The sequence below is a fragment of the Rhinatrema bivittatum genome, chromosome 14 (assembly GCF_901001135.1).
Source record: "Rhinatrema bivittatum chromosome 14, aRhiBiv1.1, whole genome shotgun sequence".
NCBI lineage: Eukaryota > Metazoa > Chordata > Amphibia > Gymnophiona > Rhinatrematidae > Rhinatrema > Rhinatrema bivittatum.
The window spans coordinates 44,209,801-44,232,528 of NC_042628.1; the positions used below are offsets into that span (position 1 = coordinate 44,209,801).

At 46.9% G+C, this 22,728-nt stretch overlaps 1 protein-coding gene across 1 annotated transcript in view; it reads right to left on the minus strand.

Annotated features, from left to right (window-relative positions):
* The window catches only part of CREBBP (CREB binding protein), a 918,877-nt gene that overhangs the window by 358,265 nt on the left and 537,884 nt on the right, over positions 1–22,728 (minus strand). Inside the window, exons 18-19 of the mRNA XM_029576620.1 lie at positions 14,312–14,551; positions 6,073–6,161 (exon numbers count right to left, since the gene is read on the minus strand). Coding sequence (XP_029432480.1) covers positions 6,073–6,161; positions 14,312–14,551 — 329 coding nt within the window. The remainder of the gene's footprint in view (positions 1–6,072; positions 6,162–14,311; positions 14,552–22,728) is intronic.

Here is a 22,728-nt window from a genome sequence, read left to right on the forward strand (position 1 = left end):
CCATGTGAGAAAGCGAAGATTACAGGATTGGAGAGGCTCGAATGGTGGTTTCATGAGCCGACCTAAAATCAGGTTGAGGTCCCAAGAAGGGGCTGAAGGACACAGTGGAGGCTTGAGGTGAAGCAAGCCTTTCAGAAAACATGTCACGAGGGGTTGTACCGAAATAGGAATGTCCCGACACCTTTATGGAAGGCAGCCACTGCACTGACATGCATTCCAACGGAGGAAGTTTTTAGACCTGATTCTGACAAGTGCCAGAGATAGTCTAGAAACTTTGTGGTGGAACAGTTAAAGGGATCAAGGGATTGAGAAGAACACCATGACTCAAACCTGTTCCATTTGTATAGGTAAGACTTTCTTGTGGAAGGCTTCCGTGAAGCAATCAGGACACGGGAAACTGGCTCTGAAAGGTTAAGTGGCTGAAGAATTAACCTTTCAACATCCAGGCCGTCAGGGACAAAGCTTGAAGATTGGGGCGGCATAGGCACCCGCCGTTCTGATTGATCAGAAGCGGGTCCTTTCCCAAGGGAATGTGCCTGCGAATGGAGAGATCCTGAAGTATTGGATACCAAACTTGGCGAGGCCAGTGAGGTGCTATCAGGATCATGCATCCCTTGTCCTGACTTAACTTCACGAGAGTCTTCGAGAGATGTGGAAGTGGAGGGAATGCATATAGGAGACCGGTTGCCCATTAGAGGGAGAACACATCGCTTGGCTGAGTGTGTTGGCTGCGAGTGAGAGAGCAAAAGTTCTCTACATTGTGGTTTTGAGGTGACGCAAAGAGGTCTATGCGAGGATGACCCCCAACGTTGAAATATTGAATCCGCTGCTGTGGGGTTGAGGGTCCACTCGTGCGGATGGAAAGCGCGACTTAGGTTGTCCGCCACCACATTGTCCACTCCCGGCAAATAGGTGGCCCTGAGGTACATCGAGTGGGAGAGGGCCTCTGCCCATATCTGCGCAGCTTCCTGACACAGTAGGTAGGAGCCCGTCCCTTCCTGTTTGTTGATGTACCACATGGCCACCTGGTTGTTCGTCTGAATCAGGATGACCTGATTGGAAAGGCGATCCTGAAATACCCTGAGAGCATATCCGATTGCTCGCAGCTCCAGGAAATTGATTTGGTGTTTGGCTTCCTCTAGAGACCAAGTTCCTTGTGTTTGCAAATCAGCCACATGGGCTCCCCAGCCGAGGTTGGAAGCAATGGTGGTGAGAATTATTTGAGGGTTTGAAGCCTGGAAGGGCAGGCCTTGGAGTAGATAAATCTGATTTTTCCACCAGGCTAGAGACTAACGGAGTGAGTCGGTGATGTGGACAGTGGTCGATAGAGGTTGGATGGACTGAGTCCATTGTGACCTTAGAGTCTACTGCATGACTCATGGCCAAGCGGGTCATTGGGGTAACCTGTACTGAGGACGCCATGTGTCCCAGTAGGATGAAGAAGTGGCGTGCAGTCGTGTGGCGCTGAGACTGTAGCTGGTGTGTGAGAGAGATGAGTGAGAGCTTGCTGTTGAGGCAGAAATGCCTTTGCTTACAAGGTGTCCAAGTCTTCCCCCTATGAATGATTAGGTTTGAGATGGGACTAAGCAGGATTTTGCGTAGTTGACGAGTAATCCTAGCGAAATCAGAGTGTGTAAAGTAAAACGTAGGGATGACAGAGCAGCTTGCTGAGTGGGAGCCCTGATCAAACAATTGTCTAGATAGCGGTAGACGTGAACACCTTGAGTCCTGAGAAAGGCTGCTGCTACTACTACGAGGCACTTGGTGAAGACTCGTGGTGCAGATGCCAGGCTGAACGGGAGCACTCAGTACTGATAGTGCTTGGGGCCTACTAGAAATCTCAGGAACCTGCGATGAGATGGATTTATCGCAATGTGTGTGTACGCATCTTGAAGATCGAGAGAGCAGAGCCAGTCTCCTCTTTGCAGAAGAGGAAGGAGGGAACCCAAGGTTACCATCTTGAACTTTTCTCGGTGGAGGTACTTGTTGAGGGCACGTAGGTCCACCTGATTTTTTGCGGATTACAAAGTATGGGGAATAGAATCCTAGGCCTTGTTGTGAGTATGGCACTGGTTCTATTGATCTGGACTGGAGGAGGAGGGATACCTCCTGCTCCAGGAGTAGTGAGTGGTTGGATGTTCTCCAAGTTGGTAGAGGTGGGGAGTCCAGTGGCATGGAGAGAAAGTTCAGGCGATAACCTTGAGAGATTATGGCAAGGACCCACTGGTCTGAGGTGATTGTGTGCCACCTGTTGTTGAAATGGCACAATTGACCTCCCACTGGTATCTGAGGTAGTGGAAACTGGTTGCTGCTCAATATGCAGGAGTCAAAAACTGGAAGCAGGGCCCGGCTGAGGAGCTGTTTGTGGCTTTTGTTTACGAGGTTGACGAGACTGGGCCTGTTGGAAAGTTCTCGTGGAACGAGTTCTAGATGGTGATGTAAAGGATTTCTTTGGATGGAAGAATGACTTTTTAGTATCCTTCCTGAATATCTGTTTGGAGGAATACTCAGAGGGCATCAGAGAGAGCTGGCGAAGGGTCTCATTTATTTATTTATTTTTAATTTTTATAGACCGAAGTTCTTGTAGGAACTACAAATCAATCCGGTTTACATACAACTTTTAAATGCCCAAAAAGAGTAGTGGGCTTTACATAGAACAGTTGAACAATAAAACAGGTAACAATAGAACTAACAATAATGCTGGAACAAATAGAATAGATAACCAATTAAACATAGTAATATAGTAATAAATATTATATAGAAAATAAATATAAAAGAGATAGAGTAAATGGAGTGAGAGTACAGTATAAATACAAAAGATGAAAGAGCTCAAAAATTAAGGTACAGTTGAAAAAAATCGTAATAGGAAAAACAGTGAGATAACCCATGATTTGGGTTAAAAGACTTGATTAGGTAGCATTAGATGTCTGGGAAGGCTTGACGGAAAAGCCATGTTTTTAGCTTTTTTTTGAACTCCTGATGACTTGGTTCTAGTCTTAGATCTGGGGGGAGCGCATTCCATTGGTGGGGGCCTCCTGAAGATAGTGCTCTTTTGCTCAGTGATGATTTTACCTGTGGGGCTTGCAATGTGCCTTTGTATGCGCTTCTAATTGGTCTGGATGAAGTATGAGGTTGGAGTTGGGTGCTTAACATGATCGGAGCAAGATTGTCTCATGATGGTCCTTGAGTTCCGCCACTGTCCGCTGAATCTGTTCGCCAGACAGATTGTCTCCTATGCAGGGGAGATCAGATAATCTGTCTTGTACTTCAGGGCACAAGTCCAACGACTTAAGCCAGGCCCATCTTCTTGCCGAAATAGCAGTTGCAGATACCCTGGAAGCGGTGTCAAAGGTATCATAAGAGGATCTTATTTCATGCTTCCCTGCCTCAAAACCCTTGTGTACCAGGGTTAGAAGCTGTTCCTGGAATTGTTGAGGCAGGGACTCTGCAAAGTCCTGTATCTGCTTGAATAAGACCCTGTTGTACTGGGTCATAAACAGCTGGTAGGAGGCAATACGAGAGGTAAGCATCGATCCCTGGAAGACACGCTGGCCAATGGTATCCAGGAATTTCTGTTCCTTACCTGGGGGAAAGGAAGAGTGGGGTTTTGATCTTTTTTGGGCAGTTTCTACAACCACCGATTGGTGTTCCAGCTGAGGTTTCTGGAATCCTGGGGTTGACTGTACAAAATAAGTGGTATCAGCTTTTCTGTTGACTGGAGCAAAAGAACCAGGGTGTTCCCAGTTCTTTTTGAGGAGATCCAAAAGAACCTGGTGAATAGGGATGGAGGTTATTTCCTTGGGAGCATCCAGGAATTGTAACAGCTCCATCATTTGATGTCTGTCATCTTGTTTAGTCTGCAATTGGAAGGGAACCAATTCAGACATTTCCTTCACAAAATTTATGAAGGTTAGGTCCTCTGGAGGAGAATGCTTCCTGCTTTCAGTAAGAGAAGGTGGCGATGGCAAGTCATCGGTGTCTTGAGAAGAATCGTCGGTCCAGGTGTCATAGGGATCAGCACCTGCCCCTCTAGGAACCTGAGAAGGACGGGACGATGGTATTCCTGAAGGTCCAGGTCTGCTCCGAAGGCATCGAGGGAAGTACTGAAGGCACCGATGAAGGCATCGAGGGCACCGCTGGATGGATCAATGGCACCGATGGGTGCATCGGCATCGGTGGTTGAGGCATTGACAGGACACCCGATTGCGGAATGTGGAACGGTGTTTCTTCTCCTGATGACAGAGTAAGCGGGGAAGGCACCGGAGCCATCGGTGGAAAAGCGGCTATGAGCGTTTCCATCTTCGGCAGCAGCGGTGCCAGTGCTTCCAGAATCGGATTGGTTCCACAATCGGCACCGGTTTCGTTGTCAGAGGAACTTGAAGTCTGTACATCGCCTTATCGATGGCCGCCTGAACCATCCAGTCCAGTTCTTCACGGAGACGTGGAGCAAGCAACCCCGGCTCCGGAAGGGAAGAAGGAGGCAGAGGCATAGCCGGAGGGACCACTGTTAAAGGCAAAGTTGAGGCTCTCAATATCCGTCCGGGTGAGGGTTGCCTCAGTGACCTGGTCGCAGTAAGGGTTTGTGCCTTTTCTGGACGGGGTTTTTTCAATGGCGGCTCGGACAATGGCGAGGTCGAAGATTTTCCTTCCTCAATGGTTCGAGACTTGCGGTGTCGATGCCGATGTTTCTCTCTATGATCCCCTCGGTCCTGAGGGGGAGTAGAGGTAGTCGAAGGTCGAGAAGTCGTCGATGCCGGACAGTCACCGGCCGGTGGCCGATACTGGCGCGAAGTGGACGGTGCCGGTTCAGACGACGTCGATGCAATGGACGGTGTCGGCGTTTGAGAACGGAAGAGAAGTTCCATTTTCTCCATTCTGGCCGTGTGACCTTTTGGTGTCATTAAGGCACATTTGGTTCAAGTCAGGACATCATGCTCGCATCCGAGACACATTACACAGACTTTATGCGGGTCTGTAATGGACATGTGCGAGTACAGTCCGGGCACCAACGGAACCCCGACGCCATGGCCTTTGAAAAATTTAGCCGCGGTACAGTCGACAGCCAGTAGGCCTCGAGGGCCAAACTCAACGGGAATCGACCGAAAATGGGTAAAACCTTAACAGAGTACCGCAGAGTCAAAAATTTGAAGGAGGGACCCCTGTGGGGTTTGAAAGTTTTTAGTAATATCCTGAGGAAAATTCCTGTCAGGAATCTCTGTGGAGCTCCTTAAGCCGCATGGCTACTGCTGCGCAGAAAAAAGAAGACTGAAGGGGGACCCCTGCTGGCTGCAGGTTTAGTGCCATGCTGGGCATGCCCAGTAGGTGCCAGTCAAAGTTCTAGAAACTGACAAAAGTGTTCCGTGATTGGGCTCCATCCTGTGATGTCACCCATATGTGAGGACTACCATCCTGCTTGTCCTGTGAGAAAAACATTAACACAAAGGAAGATGAGAAGGGGAAGAAAATGAAAAATTAAGTGTTTTCGAGGCTTGGTGTACACAAAGAATAAACACCAAGCTGTAATTGTGCTTCTATAATAAACAATTTAAAGACAAAAAAATACAGGGAGGAGATGAGAGAAAAACATGGAGGGAAGAAAGGATTAAAAGAGGAAAGAGACATATGGAAGGTGGAGGTGTTAAGGCAAGGGGAGAAAAGAAAGCTGGGCAGAGCAGGTGCCAGTAAAAGCAGGTAAGACCCTCACTGCTGCTCTTTACGTGTTTCTGATTTTCTGAGAGCCATGATGGCAGTACTCATGGTTTCAATGCCAGGTGAGTGTGTATTGCCAGTCCAGAGGGAATACGTGAAGAAATGACCTCCTCCTATGGCCGAGTACATGTTTGAGAACTACACAATGATATCTGATATGGAGAAGTGGAAAAAGATTGATAGATGTGGTCAGGGCAATGGAAGGATGATAGATAAGGAGAATGAAGAGAAAAACTGAGGGCCTGAAACGAGTGCATACCCCACTTTTTTTTTTTTTTTTTAATATATTTTTACACTCCAATCCCTGCTCATATCCAATTCTCCCTTCTAGTTGTAAATAAAGAAATGCTAATCGAAACATACCTGTTCTGGTAACTGTAGTAGGCAACATCACGAGGGATTGTACACAGCTGCTTACCATAGCAGCACAAGGTCTGTGGAGAAAATTCAACCTGCAAAACAGAGTGAAAAATATAAAAGTACAATATTTATGTTCATTAAAATTTCTAATTAGTTTTCTAAGTCAGTCCATCACAAGGGAATTTTAATACAATTCATTTTATTGGAGAATTTTGTTTAACAGAGCAGAATCAAATTATGATTTTGTGTATTGCTCTGACTACGTCTTGCGATTGGTATTTGATTATAGTATCTTTAATTGGAAATAAAAGTACTTAATCCTAAAATAAAACTAAATGTTTCTTAGCTTATAAGTTTAATTAAAAAAAATCAAATAAAGATCAAACTAGTTGTAGGTAATAGATTTAAGTACAATGTTTGAACAACAAGCATAAATACCTTCATTTGAAAGGACATTTTAAACTTTTTCTGCATATTTTTTTTTTATTTTTATTGCTTTAACCTGTAAATGCAGTCTGTCCCAGCTTCCAAGTGAAAGCAGGGGAGGGTCACACAGTAGATGAAAATTGGTTCTTACCTGCTAATTTTCGTTCCTGTCATACACCACAGATCAGTCCAGAAAAGTGGGTTGTGTATCCCTACCAGCAGGTGGAGTCAGAGAACAATTAGAACTTTGGGCACTGCTACATAACGAGAGTGCCACCTGCACTCAGTATTGACCTGTACCCAAGCCCATGCTAACAAAACTAAATAATGAAGGGTAGCACCCAACCAAATTTCCCGACTACCACTTCGTCGCTGGCAAAAAACCAGACCGAACAACTTCTAAAAACTGCTCCATGAATCATTCCTGCAAAAAAAAAAAAAAAAAAGAGCTTCAACAATAAAAAAACTTAAGCAGGTTCTGACCAAGACAGTCTTTCGGTATCTGAAGAAAGGGGTGGGCCTCTGGACTCATCTGTGGTATTACAGGAATGGAAATTAGTAGGTAAGAACCAATTTTCATTTCCTGAACATACCCAGATCAGTCCAGAAAAGTGGGATGTACCCAAGCCACCCTACACTGGGTGGGAACCCAAAAGACCCACCCCAAGCACACTCTCCCCGAAGGACGGTTCATCAGAAGCCTTAACGTCCAATCGGTAATGTTTTGTAAAAGTGTGAATAGACTACCACACCGCCGCCCTACAGATCTCCTGAGGCGACAGTAATTGACACTCTGCCCAGGAGGTAGCCTGAGCCCTAGTGGAATGAGCTCTGAGACCCAAAGGCACCTGATGCCCTCTGGCTATGTATGCCGCTCAAATGGCTTCCTTAATCCACCGAGATATGGTCGCCTTTGACGCTTTGTCCCCATTCTTTGGGCCACCAAAAAGAACAAACAAATGATGAGAACGTCTGAAGTCATTGGTAACCTTCAGATAACGCAATAAGGCATGCCGCACATCCAAAAGATGAAGGTCTCTGTTCTGAGAAGACTCCCGGGACCAGTTAGGGAACCCCGGAAGCTCAACAGTTTGACATGAAAGGCTGAAACTACCTTACGGACAAAGGACGGAACCGTATGCGACGATACCCGATCATCGAAAATCAGAAGAAAAGGATCCCGACAAGACAGCACCTGCAATTCAGATCCGACGGGCCGAGCAAATGGCCACCAAAAACACCATTTTCAAAGTCAGATCTTTCAGGAAAACTCCACGAAGAGGCTCGAAAGGAGCACCACATAGAACTCGCAGGACTAAATTCAAATTCCAATCCGGACACACCAAACGGATGGGAGGGCGCAAATGTTTGACCCCCTTAAGAAACCGAGCAATATCCGGATGCGCTGCCAGCGAACAGCTGTCAAAGTTTCCCTGCAAGGCACCTAGAACTGCAATTTGTACACGAAAGGAATTGAACGCCAAGCCCTTAGCAAGGCCTTGTTGCAGAAAGTCAAGCGCTTGAGGAACATGCACAGCTGAAGGGTCGCAGGAATGCTGATGACACCACGTCTCAAAAAGCTTCCAAACTCTCATGTAGGCCATAGAGGTGGCTGGACGTCTCGCCTGTAGGAGGGTGGAAATGACTTGTTCTTAATAACCCCTCAAGCGTAAACGTCGCCTCTCAAAAGCCAAGCCGTGAGAGAGAAGTGATCCTCCCGATCCAAAAATATGGGCCTCTGACATAGCAGATGCATTAGATGAGCCAGCTGAAGTGGATCCTCTAGTGGCCTCTCCAGCGCCACCAGAATCACTCTTCCCGGGTGCTGCTTTATGTGACAGAGAAGCCGACCTATGAGGGGCCAGGGCGGGAAGGCATACAGCAGAATCCCCGTGGGCCAAGGACATACGAGAGTGTCTATGCCCACCGAGCCCTGTTCTCGGCAACGGCTGAAAAATCAAACTGTTTTTGCGTTCGCCTGCGTTGCCATCAGATCTAGCTGAGGAGTTCCCCATCTGGCGCAAATGAGATTCCATGCCTAGAGAGATAGTTCCCATTCCCCTGGGTCTAGTTGCTGATGGCTGAGATAATCGGCTTGCACATTCTCTACTCCCGTGACATGGGATGCAGAAATGCCCTCGAGATGGTGCTCCGCCCAGGTGAACAGAAGACGTGCCTCCAGTGCTACGGCAGGACTTTGAGTCCCGCCTTGCCGGTTGATGTACGCCACCGTTGTCGCATTGTCCGAGAAGACTCGCACCATTCTGCCCTGGATCCAGGGAAGAAACGCCCGCAGGGCCAGACGTACAGCCCTGGACTTGAGCCGGTTTATGGACCAGGATCTTTCCATCGCCAACCAGAGCCCTTGGGTGGACCTGTCTGCACACACCGCCCCCCAACCTGAGAGGCTGGCATCAGTGGAGATTATCAGCCAATTCAGAGTGTCCAAATCCACCCCCCGTTCCAGATTGTCCAGTGACAGCCACCATGACAGACTGGCTCTGGATTATGGAAGTAGAGGCATTGGTAGATGGAATTGCTCCGACACGGGGCTCCAGCGAGACAAAAGCACATGCTGTAAAGGTCTTACGTGAGCGACCGCCCAAGAAACCAAGTTCAAGGTTGAAGCCATGGAGCCCAGGACCTGAAGATGCTGCCACACTGTGGAATTGTTCCTTCGAAGAAGGGACTGTATTTGTTCCTGCAACTTCCCTATTCGGTCCGCCACTAGAAACACTTTGCCCAGCAAGGTATCGAATTGTGCTCCGAGATAAATCAACTTCTGAGTGGGTTCCAAGTGACTCTTCTGCACATTGATTACCCAACCTAGGGATCGCAATGTGACCATCACCATGTGCACTGATCTCTCGCAGTCCACCCGAGACTTCGTGCGAATCAACCAGTCGTCCAGGTACGGGTGGACCAAGATTCCCTCCTGATGAAGGAAGGCCGCCACCACCACCATCACCTTGGTGAACACGCGAGGAGCTGTTGCGAGACCAAATGGGAGAGCTCAAAATTGGAAGTGTCGTCCCAAGACCTTGAACCGCAGAAACCTCTGGTGATTCAGCTGGATCGGAATGTGTAAATATACCTCCGTGAGGTCCAGAGAAGCGAGAAACTCCCCTTTTCAAACTGCGGCCATCACTGTCCTCAGGGTTTCCATAAGAAAGCGAGGAACCTGAAGGCAACGATTCACCTTCTGCAGATCGAAGATGGGCCGAAACGTGCCCTCCTTCTTGGGGACCACAAAGTACACGGAGTACCGACCTCGTCCCTGTTGAACCTCCGGAACTGGGACAATAGCTTTGAGCTCGAGAAGTCGTTGTAGAGTCACCCAGACCACCTCTCGCTTTACACTTGAGGCCACATTGGACTCCACAAAAACCTCCTGGACAGAGCACGAGGACTCCAATTCATACCCATCTTTGATCACTTCTAAGACCCAGCAGTCTGATGTAATTCTTGCCCATTCCGTGTAAAAGTTGGATAATCAGCCTCTGACAGCTTCGACGATGGAATAGGTGCTCGTGGCTTCATTGGGGTTTTTTTTTTTATTACTTCCTGCACCAAGATGTCCCGAATCTCTTCCGGGCCAGCGACCCCCTCGAAAGGACTGCTGGCACCCCGAAGCAGGAGGTGCGGAATATCTACCCGCTCTGAAGCGGCGAGGGTCCCGAAATCTAGCTTGAGGGAAGACTTTCTTAGAAGATCTTTTATCTTCCAGCAATCAATTGCCCTTGGATTCAGCAAGCAGCTTTACTAGCTGATCCAGATCCTCCCCAAACAGGAGCTTGCCCTTAAAGGGTAGATTACAAAGATGGGACTTGGAGGACAAATCCGCCGCCCAATTTCGCAACCAGAGGAGACACCGCAATGACACCAAGGACACCATACCTCTTGCCGAAGTCCTCACCAGATCATACAAGGCATCTGCAACATAAGCAATGCCTGCTTCTAGACGGGCGGACTGCAGAGCCCCACTGTCGCCCGTACGAGCCCCGGCAACTGACTCCTGGACCCAACAGACAGGCCCTCTGCATGAGGCTAGCGCAAACCGCCGCCCGAAGGCTTAGTGCGGCAACCTCGAATGCTCGCTTCAACTGGATCTCCAGCTTGCGGTCCTGCATATCCTTAAGGGCAGCCACCCCAGCAACCGGGATAGTGGTCTTCTTCGTGACTGCCAAGACCGTGGCATCCACCTTTGGAATCTTTAGCAAATCCAAAACATCAGAGGATAACGGGTACAGTTTCGCCATAGCTCTGCCCACCTTCAAGCCAGAATCCGGAGTCTCCCACTCCCGGGTCTCTAGTTTGCGAACCTTCTTAGGCAGAGGAAAAGATGTTGTGGGACCCCTAATGCCGTCGAGAACTGGATTGACGCCCTCGTTGTCAGACTCTTCTTGAGAAACCTTAAGTCCCAGAACTTCAAGGATCTGGGGAATAAGGGGTCTTAACTCATCCTGCTTGAACAAACGCACCACGCTGGGGTCATCCCCCTCCGCAGGAGGGTCATCGGGCTTATCCGGATCATCAGTATCCACATCAGCCGGATCCAGCTGTGGATCTGGGTCTGCCGCTCCTACTACCCCAGATGCCAGCGTCGCCCCAGACCCCGGGATCGGCTCTTGCGTACCCTGGGGAGAATCCCCTGTGGGGTGAGCCTGATCAGAGAGCCGCTGACGAGGGTCCGTACCCTGACCTCTTTTTTCAGGCGGGTCCGAACATGCCCCCCCAGGAGACCGGGCCGCTTTACCACAGAGCATTTCCTTGCCAGGAAAGCCTGGTGCATAAGGAGGACAACTTCTGGGGAAAACCCCTCGGGGTCCCCCTCCCCCACTGGAGAGTCGGCTGGGGTGATATCATCAGTTCCACCGGTGAGATCTTCCCTCACTGGGGCTAGAACAGGCAGAGAATCCTCTTCCCACGAAGCCGAAGGCAAGACAGACGTTCCCTCCCCGAGGGAGGAGGCAAGAAGCTCTGAAGAGCCCTCTAACCCTGGGGAACACGCTGCGCATAAGGCCTGCCTGCGTGACCCACACGCATGGCAGGCCTGCAATTCTGTTTTTGGTCCCATCTGCAGCAGCGTGCGGATAGTCTGAAGTGAAATAGAAAAGGGCACAAATAAAAAAAAGAAATGCTCGGAGCCGTGACGCGGAGAAAATTTCAGTCAAGTAGGACCAGAAAAACAAACTTTTCGTGCTGCGGGCTAAGACTACTGGTTAAGGAGAAAAAAATGTGCGCAGCCAAGGGAAAGGAGCCTGTCTATAGTGAAATCGCAAGGCCCCCAGCAGGGAAGCAGTGAGTAAACGAGGCACACTGAGAAAAACTCACCCTTGCCCTCAGAAAACGACCCGGAGCCACGGGAGCTGAGGGGAACACTGCTGACAGCTTCCCCGGCCGGCCTTAAAAGACCCACCCGGTCTCTCTTGCATCTCTCCTTACCTCAGCACTGAAGTCTGTCAGTCAGCCGCAGTGAAAACAGCTCTTTTTTTTTTTTTTTTAATTAAACTTTACCAAGACACAGAGAAAAGCTGTTACAGGAGACAAGGGAGCAGCTGTAGCAGAGACGGTGGTGAGTAGCCAGGAGCCCCTGGTCGTCAGACACCGAACTGTGGTGGGCGAAGCCCTGACAGGAATATCCAATTCCCTGGATGCCCGGCTTCTACTAAGGGATGGCCCACAAAGGAGCTAACACCTCAGGGAGCGACCGTAAACCAAAAAATTAAATTCAAACTAATTAAATAAAAAATATAACTGAAGACTGCAGGTGTGCATCTGTACCACCCGCTGGAGTCAAGAGAGATACTGAGTGACTGCAGGTGGCACTCTCGTTATGTGGCAGTGCCCAAGGTTCTAATTGTTCTCTGACTCCACCTGCTGGTAGGGATATACAACCCACTTTTCTGGACTGATCTGGGTATTTTCAGGAATAGGGGTTTATATTTTGTATGTAGGTTAGGAGAGAGAATAATTTTTATGTGATTGTATTTCATATTGATGATTTATGGTGTGACTTTATATAATTGATTAGGCCTACTGTTAAATGCATAGTGTGTGCTCTTGTTCTACAGCGCACACACTATGCTGAATAAACCAAAACAAAACCTTTATATTGTACTGTGCATTTAAAAGATAGTCACAAATGTATTAAGTTAAGACAATAAAAAAAAGATATCTATGACTTGTTTATTGACCTTTATTTCTATGCAACCACAATACTTTATTTAAAAGATCAGAAAACACTGGTAAACACATGCCATTTCCTTTTAAGCAGAATATCACAATTTTATTGAGCAGGTCTCATGGATTATTCCAAGAAGGCTTACAATCTCTACTCAAGCCTTAAAGAATCCTATAACCTATATCCCTTGGTGTTCCTGTTTCGAAAATTATCATTTATAGACCAATGAATAAGACACTGGAAATTTTTAAAGAAACCATTAAGTCCACTGGCAAACCTGACGGTAACTTTAAAACAGCTGTGTGGGCATTCATGAACGCACATCCATGCTGGCTCGTGCCCATGGATGTGGCAATTTTATAACATGCGCACGTACATGCGTGCATCTTAAAAGATGGGCTGGGCGCACATAAAATGTGTGCACCCTTTTATATGGAAGCACGCACGTACCGCTTCTACTGCGTAAGTGGATGCAATTACCAGTTAAACTGGTTCGTTCCCACTTTGTCCAGTTACAGGATAGGACTTCCTAATCCCCTAGCTAACTTCTCTTTAAGCCTTCCTGCTCCAAGCCTTAAAACCCCACCGACTAGCCTAATTTTTTTGTTTTATATCTTACACACTATCTATAGCAGAAGTAAAGTTATGCAGTAGGGGATCCCAGTGTGCACTTGTGCGTGTAAATACGTGCACTAGTTTACATTTAATTCCCGGAACGCTCATGCTCTGCCCACATCCCGACCCTTTTTGGACATTTTCTTGTGTGTGCATACCGGGAGATACACGCATTCATGGATGCTTCTTAAAATACGTGTGCCGGCCCGAGAGACACGCATATCTCCCTGATTTGGTGCGCGTAGGGCTTTTAAAATCTAGCCCTGTGAACAGTGAGATGAGGGAATCTCAATGCTGTATGGTAGCTTTGGGGAAAGGAAAAAAAAAAACCTATGTTGATTAGCTTTTGGTGACATTCCTCTCAAGTCCAGCAGCAAAAGCACTCTGATACTGATTCAAAACTGATCCACTGGATAAGCCAATTACCATTCTCTCCTAAGCAAAAGATGGTTGCATCTAACAGGTAAGCTAGTTAATTTCTACAATGGTTTATGGACAAAATTTTATTTTATAATTAGCACCCAGTAAGACTACTTTTTCGCCTAGCTGGACACTAAGGCACCTATTTAAAGAACATAATAAAGGTCCTTGAAGCAACAACATGGAATTTTCTTGCTTAACTACTATTTTTTCCAGACCATTAAAAACAATATCATTTTTTCCTGTGCTTAAAAACAAGTCTGAAGAATCTGAATAAAAATTATTAAAATGCTGATTTTGTTGAGCCTTGCTGTATCTTTTCATCTCATATCAGGCAACAGTGGTTACAGAGGCTTCCCATCTGGATAAGGTGCAGAATGTAGGGCAGAGACTGGTCAAAAAGTCCTTTAACTCCCAGGATTGAAAAGAATGCCAATTACATCTTGGATCCCTCTCAACAGTACCCACTGCTTTGTGCATGGACATGACAAAACATTTAGAAAGTATGTCATACTGATAGGTTGCTTAATGTTACTTCCATGGAGTATCCATAAAATTTTATTGTGATTAAAACTGAGATGACAAAGACCATCTTACCTTACGCCCACAACAATATCCAAGGGACTGCATAACAGGGTCAATCTCTTGCTCAAAAACTTCTGCAAGCTTAGTACAATACTTATATACTCGAGATGTTTTGCGATTATAAAGCCAGGCATTGTTGAACATCAACCAGACATCCTCCACATATTGCCAGGGCTCTTGGTATTGCCCAGTATCCAATTTTCGTTTAATAGTAGAAAGATCCATGGGATTCTTCACAATTTCAAAGTAATCCTATATGAGATAAACAAATGTAATTGTATTACAGTTTTGCCCTTAGATCACTTTCTTCTTGGCATTTAAACATACAGTAACATACTAACATTGTTTTTGTTCCTTCAAAAGCATGTGCAGCACAACAGCTACACAGTTACTGTTATTTTCTCTATTTATCTGAGACTATTTCTCAAGAAAGACTAATTACTTATATATGTAATTGTTTTCTGATGACAATATCCTAACAAAGGTGCAGACAGGTGATATGCAGTGTCTGAGGAGCTTCTCCCAAGCTCTAGCACTAAGAGACAATATAATCATCGGCAACCATCTCTGCTCCTGTTGAGAAAGGATCAACAAAATCCTTCAAGCAGAGGTGACTTATTAAAAAAAAAAAAGAAAAAAAAAAGAGCTTTCCAAGAAAGGAGCTTTCCTTCGGGCCGATACAGTACAGTGTGCACTGTTAGCCGGCATTTGGACACGCGTTTTGGACGCGCTAGCTTTACCCCTTATTCAGTAAGGGGTAATAGCGCGTCCAAAACGCGTGTCCAACCCCCCCGAACTAATAGCGCCCGCAACATGCAAATGCATGTTGATGGCCCTATTAGGTATTCCCGCTTGATACAGTAAGTAAAATGTGCAGCCAAGCTGCACATTTTACTTTAAGAAATTAGCGCCTACCCAAAGGTAGGCGTTAATTTCCGCCTGCGCCAGGGAAGTGCACAGAAAAGCAGTAAAAACTACTTTTCTGTGCACCCTCCGACTTAATATCATGGCGATATTAAGTCGGAGGCCCCAAAAGTTACAAAAAGTAAAAAAAAAAAAATTAAAACGGGCCCGTGGGCCGAAAACTGGACGCTCAATTTTGCCGGCGTCCGGTTTCCGAACCCGTGGCTGTCAGCAGGCTCGAGAACAGACACCAGCAAAATTGAGCATCAGCTGTCAGACCCGCTGACAGCCACCGCTGTCAAAAAAGAGATGCTAGGGACGCGCTAATGAACCTAGCGCCTCTTTTTACTGAATCGCGTGCACAGGTGCCCGTTCTCCCGCATTTTTACTGTCTCGGCCCGATTGTGTGGATGCCATGGGTTTGAATGGTGACTTTATCAAATGGGCAAAAGCTATGTTTAGATCCCAAGATAAGAGAGGATCTGTAATTGGAGGTTTTAGCTGCATAAATCCTTTAAGCTGCTATGGCACTTAGATGAATTCTGATGGAATTCATTTTTAAGCTAAAGTTAAACAAAATTAATTGATATTGCAATATGAGAGGAATAGGACATTTAAATGGGTCCTGATTTACTCTTTACAAATTTTGGCAGTTTTATTGTATAGAAAACAGACCAATTGCAAGAAATAACTTTGAAGTTTGTTCAGTAACCAGAAGCATTGACAATGGCAACAAACTCGCTTAAAAAAAAAATACACAGAGAAGCTGCGATCAGCAGAAACATTAAAATTTGAGGGGGCGGGCTCTAACGCTGTGAGGGAGGAATAGGGGCGGTAAGCAGGCGGGTGGGGTGGCAGGGCGGGGAATGGGGCGCGGGGGGTGGGGGGTGGGGAGGAGATAGGGAATAGGTAGTGAGGTGAAAGAGACAGAATTGGTTGATAGAGGCTCTATCAACTATAAGCTTGGGCGAACAGCCATGTTTTCAGTTTCTTTCTGAAAGATAGGCTTTAGGACTAGCTGTCAAGAATCTGTGTGGATACAACAAATACTTGTATCCCTTTCGCATATGTCTCCTGTAAGAGATCTGACCATCACCATAAAATGTAATAAAGGTGCCAAGAATATATGAAAGCACGAGCACCAGAGCCCAAAACGCTTAATACAGAAAGAACTTTGCAGAGCAGCACACATCAAGAGAAATATAAATGCAAAGATCTTGTCAATAAAATGTCCTCAGCCCAGGTCAGTGTGTGGAGCGCAACTCTTCAGAGTGGCGCTGCAACCATTTTCCTCCTTGTCCCACTCAACGCCATCTTGGAAATCAATCGATCGTTGTCCAACAGGTCCTTCTTGTGATGTGGAAAAGGTGACAGGCAAGTCCACTTGCTTGAAGACTGTCTCCACTTCAGATAGGGACCTTATCCAGTAGGAAATCACTTTAAACGAACTGGAGAGCGAAAAGAAATTCCCAACGATAGCATATGCCTTGCTTACGTAGCACATTGGTAACTTCCCGGAGTTCAGATTGCTTTTGGAGCGAAGACAGCTAGATTATTGTAAAAGGCTATTTTATGTCCTTACAAACACCAGTCTGTTTTTTTTCTGGGCTGCTTCAACGATACTCAATTTTTGGGAAAAGCTATGCAGACAGAGGATATCTCATGACCGATTATCACTTTAGAACCCAGAGCCCTATGCACACATTCTGTTTTGATAGAGCACTTCGGGCAGCATCTGCCAAACTAGCATTGCCAGTAAGGGTGAAGGCACAAATCTCAGCTGCAGGAGTTTTGTAATCGATAAATTCCTCCATTTCAGGGATCCCCTGAATTCAAATGTTGCAGTGTCTCGAGTGGTTCTCTAAATCTTTTTTATCCGTTAGATGAGAGTTCATTGAGCATAGATTTTTGTTGTGTACTTAGGTTACTGAGCGCCCCTCCATGATGTTCAACACGGGAATCCAGCTCGTCCACTTGATGCCCCACCGCCACCAAATCCTCTCATGCCTCCATTATAAAGGCCAATAAGACAGATTTATGTTGTCATATAGCAACACGAAGCTTAAGGAACCACTCCCTCAGCTCCGATCTGGTCAGTAGGTTGACCGATTCAGCACCTAGTTGTGAGGAAATCAAAAAGATCTCAGATTCTTTTCCTTTGGTGTCCTCCCCTGACTTCGTGGCCTGCTCAGCTCCTTCTCTGTGCAGGTCCGAGGTGTGTTACTGAAAGAAAATTGTTCTCACAGGACAAGCAGGATGGTAGTCCTCACATATGGGTGACATCACAGGATGGAGCCCAGTCACGGAACACTTTTGTCAAAGTTTCCAGAACTTTGACTGGCCCCTACTGGGCATGCCCAGCATGGCACTAACCCTGCAGCCAGCAGGGGTCCCCTTCAGTCTTCTTTTTTCCACGCAGCAGTAGCCTCGCGGTAAAGGAGCTCTGCAGAGATTCCTGATAGGAATTTTCCTCATGGAATTACTGAAAGTTCATTTGCCCCACAGGGGTCCCTCCTTTAACTTTTTTCAGTCCGCGGTTCTCCAGTAAGTTTTTACCCGTTTTCCGTCGATTACCATTGAGTTTGGCCCTCGCAGCCTACTAGCCATCGACCATACCGCAGCTCGATTTTTGCCATGGCGTCGGGGTTCCGTCGGTGCTCGGACTGTAGTCACACCATGTCCATTACAGACCCCCATAAAGTCTGTGTAATGTGTCTAGGACGCGAGCACGATGTCTTGACCTGCACCAAATGTGCCCTTATGACACCAAAATGTTGCAAGACCAGAATGGAGAAGATGGAACTTCTCTTCCGTGCACAAACCCCGACTCCATCCATTGCATCGACTTCGTCAGAACCGGCACCGTCAACTTCGCGCCAGCACCGACCGGTGACCGTCCAGCATAGACAACATCTCGGCCTTCAACACCCTCTACTCCCCCTCAGGACCGAGGGGATCGAAGAGACAAACATCGCCATCGACACTGTAAGTCTCGGACCATCGAGGGAGTGAAATCATCTACCTCGCCATCGTCCGAGCCGCCGTCAAAGAAGCCCCGTCCAGAAAAGGCACCGACCTTTTCGGCGACCGGGTCACCGAGGCTACCCTCAACCGACAGGGGGATCAGGAGCCGCAGCTCCGCCTTTAATGGTGGTCCCTCCGGCTATGCCTCTGCCTCCTTCTGTTCCGGAGCCGGGGCTGCTTACTCCAGGTCTCTGAGAAGAACTGGACCGGATGGTTCAGGAGGCCATCAACAAGGCGATGCAAAAACTCCAGGTTCCTCCGACACAGACACCGGTACCGATTGCGAAACCGTCCATCGACCCGATTCCGGCAGCATTGGCACCGCTGCTCTCTAGGATGGAAGCGCTCATTGCCGCTTTTCCACCAATGGACCCCGGGTCGCCGATGGCTCTGGTGCCCTCCCCACTTACATTGTCATCGGGAGGAGAAACACCGTTTCGCATCCCTCCATCGGGAGTTCTGCCTCAGCCATCGATGCCAATATGTCCCTCACCACCGATCCAACCATCGGTGCCGATACGTCTGGTGCCACCGAGCCATCCATCGATGCCCTCTATGCCTGCACCGGTACCTTCGGTGCCTCCAATAATTCCTAAAATTCCTTCGGAGCCTAGGCCAGGACCTTCAGGTATCCCACCATCCCGTTCCCCTCTAGTTCCTAGAGGGACTGATGATTCCTCGCCAGACACCGATGATTAACCTTCACCACCTTCACCCACTGAAAGTAGGAAGCGTTCTCCTCCAGAGGACCTCTCCTTTATAAATTTTGTGAAGGAAATGTCTGAATTGGTTCCCTTCCAGTTGCAGACTGAACAGGATGACAGACATCAGATGATGGAGTTGCTCCAATTCTTGGATGCTCATAAAGAAATAACCTCCATCCCTATCCACCAGGTTCTTCTAGATCTCCTCAAGAAGAACTGGGAACATCCTGGATCCATTGCTCCAGTCCATAGAAAGGCTGACACTACCTACTTGGTGCAGTCAGCTCCAGGCTTTCAGAAAACTCAATTGGATAACCAATCTGTAGTTGTTGAATCTGCACAAAAGAGATCAAAGCCTCACACTTCTTTCCACCCTGGCAAGGAACAGAAGTTTCTAGATGCCATTGGACGCTGAGTATTCCAAGGCTCAATGCTCATCTCCCGGATTTCCGCTTATCAGCTCTATATGACCCAATATAATAGGGTCATTTTTAAGCAGATACAAGACTTGACAGAGATACCCTGCCTCAACAATTCCAAGATCAGCTTCAAACCCTAGTAAACAAGGGTTTTGAGTCAGGCAAGCATGATCAGGTCATCCTATGATATCTTCGATACTGCTACCAGAGTATCTGCAGCAGCTATTTCGGCAAGGAGATGGGCCTGGTTCAAATCTTCTGATCTTCGCCCTGAGATACAAGACAGGTTATCTGACCTACCCTGTGTGGGAGATAACCTATTTAGAGAGCAGATTCAACAGACAGTGGCGGAACTTAAGGACCATCATGAGACTCTCAGACAGCTCTCTTTGATTCCTCCTGACTACTCTTCAAAACAGCCCTTCCGAAAGGACTCTAAAAAGTCCTTCTTCTGGTCAAAGAAGTCCTACCCGCCACCAGCAAGATCCCGTGCCACGAGACCTTTTCAAAAAGCCCAGTCTCGTCAGACATGGAAACAAAAGCCGCAAGCAGTTCTTCAGCCAGGCCCTGCTTCTGGTTTTTGACTTCCACCTAGAGAGCAGCAGCCAGATTCCACTGTCTCACATACCAATGGGAGGTCGATTGTGCCACTTCCACAACATATGGCACTCAATCACCTTAGACCAGTGGTTCTCAACCTTTTTTCTGTCGGGACACACCTGACAGATGGTTCTCACATGCGTGACACACTGACCCATGATCGTCACAGGGCTAGATGTAAAAGTACAGTTTGCATCCACGGGAACCCCCCTGACCCACAATAATGGATGTAAAGCAGAATTATGACATTCCCCATACAACTCACCCTACAAAAAAGATATTCTGATTCTGGTGTCATCTCAGTAACAGCAACTCAAACTCCTTCTACTTCCAGGCTCAATAGCCCTACTTATGAAAAGACAGCAGTTTACCACCAATGCATGTCCTCTTGAGAAAACACAACAAATAAGACTGATAAAATGCTTACATGCTAGTAAAATATCTCGGTAACAGACACAGAACCGACCTAACATACTCCCAGGATCTGTAGTAATGCACATAAACTAATCCGCACACAGTTACACCTGTATTATGGAATACACTCAAACAGAAGCAACCCTATCTATGAAAAGGCAACACTACAAATATTAAATCATGCCCTAAAAACCAATACACCTCTTATTAGGAAAACAGAACTAGCAAGCAGCTATAGATCCCCACACAGAAATAATTGTAAAACTATACTAATAAGCAGAATAAATGTTTCACAACAACTATGAACAGAATAACATCCAACAATTAAAAACTATTAAAAATTCTCCAAACACCAATAAAATATTTCAAAAAAAGCAGACATCACATAATATTAAATAATTAAAATGGCAGTCAATCAAGAAAAATAAACTTAAAAAGCCACCTTTACTTACCTCCTCCAGCAGCTCTCCTACTCTTCTTCCATGTAGGCTATAGCACACACCAGAAGCAGCAGTAGTGGCTAAGCTCTATACTCATGGTCCTCTTCCTTAGGGCCCATGTCTCTCACACACACACACCATACCAGTCATGCCCCCATGGCCAGTTTCTGTCTCTCAAACACCAATCATCTCCCAAACAGTCTTTGACAAACACACCAGTCACCTTCCTGAACAGTTTCTCTCATGATATACACATACAGGCTTCCCACTCCCGTGTTCCACTTACATATATGGGCTTCTCACTCTCATAATCACTTTCTCTTTCTCACAAACACTCACCAGTCTCTCACTCCCATGCTTGTTCTCTCCACATGCACAGGCTTCTCATTCCCATAATCACTTTCTTTCTCTCACACACATACACAAACCCACACACCAGTCACCTGATCTCTCTCATGCATACACACACACAGACTTCCCACTCCTATGTTCTCTTTCAGATATACAAGCTTCTCACTCCCATGCTGTGTCTCTCACACACCCAGGTTTCTCACTCCCATGATCACTCTTCATATGCACAGGCTTCTCATTCCCATAATACTTTCTTTCTCTTTCACACACACACACACACACACACACCAGTCACCTGATCTCTCTCATGCATACACACACACAGGCTTCCCACTCCCATGTTCTCTTTCAGATATACAAGCTTCTCACTCCCATGCTGTGTCTCACACACACCCAGGTTTCTCACTCCCATGATCACTCTTCATATGCACAGGCTTCTCATTCCCATAATACTTTCTTTCTCTTTCTCTCTCACACACACATACACACACACCAGTCACCTGATCTCTCTCATGCATATATATACACACACAGGCTTCCCACTCTCATGTTCTCTTTCAGATATACAGGCTTCTCACTCCCATGCTGTGTCACACACACACACACTCACATACACACACACATGTTTCTCACTCCCATGCTCACTCTTCACATGCACAGGCTTCTCATTCCCATAATCACTTTCTTTCTCTCTCTCACATACACACAAACACACACCAGTCACCTGATCTCTCTCATGCATATACACACACACACACACAGGCTTCCCACTCTCATGTTCTCTTTCAGATATACAGGCTTCTCACTCCCATGCTGTGTCTCCCACACACCCAGGTTTCTCACTCCCATGATCACTCTTCACATGCACAGGCTTCTCATTCCCATAATCACTTTCTCTCTCTCTCTCTCACACACACACACACACACACGTCACCTGATCTCTCTCATGCATACACACACAGGCTTCCCACTTCCATGTTCTGTCTTACATATACAGGCTTCTCCCTCCCATGCTGTGTCTCACACACACCCAGGTTCTCACTCCCATGCTCACTCTCTTCACATGCACAGGCTTCTCATTTCCATAATCACTTTCTCTCTGTTACACACACACACACACGTCACCTGATCTCTCTCATGTATACACACACACACAGGCTTCCCACTTCCATGTTCTATCTTACATATACAGGCTTCTCCCTCCCATGCTGTGTCTCACACACACCCAGGTTCTCACTCCCATGCTCACTTTCTTCACATTCACAGGCTTCTCATTTCCATAATCACTTTCTCTCTGTTACACACATACACACACACACGTCTCTCTCTCATTTCCATGCTTGCTCTCCATGTGCACAGGCTTCTCATTCCCTGAATCACATTCTCTCTCTCTCACATTCACACCAGTCACACCATCACCTTACCAACCAGTCTCTCTCTCATACATGCACACACACACAGGCTTCCCACTCCCATGCTCTCTCTCACATAATCAGGCTTCTCACTCCCATGCTTTCTTTCACATACACCCCCACAACACCAGGCTTCTTACTCCCATGCTTTCTCACATACCC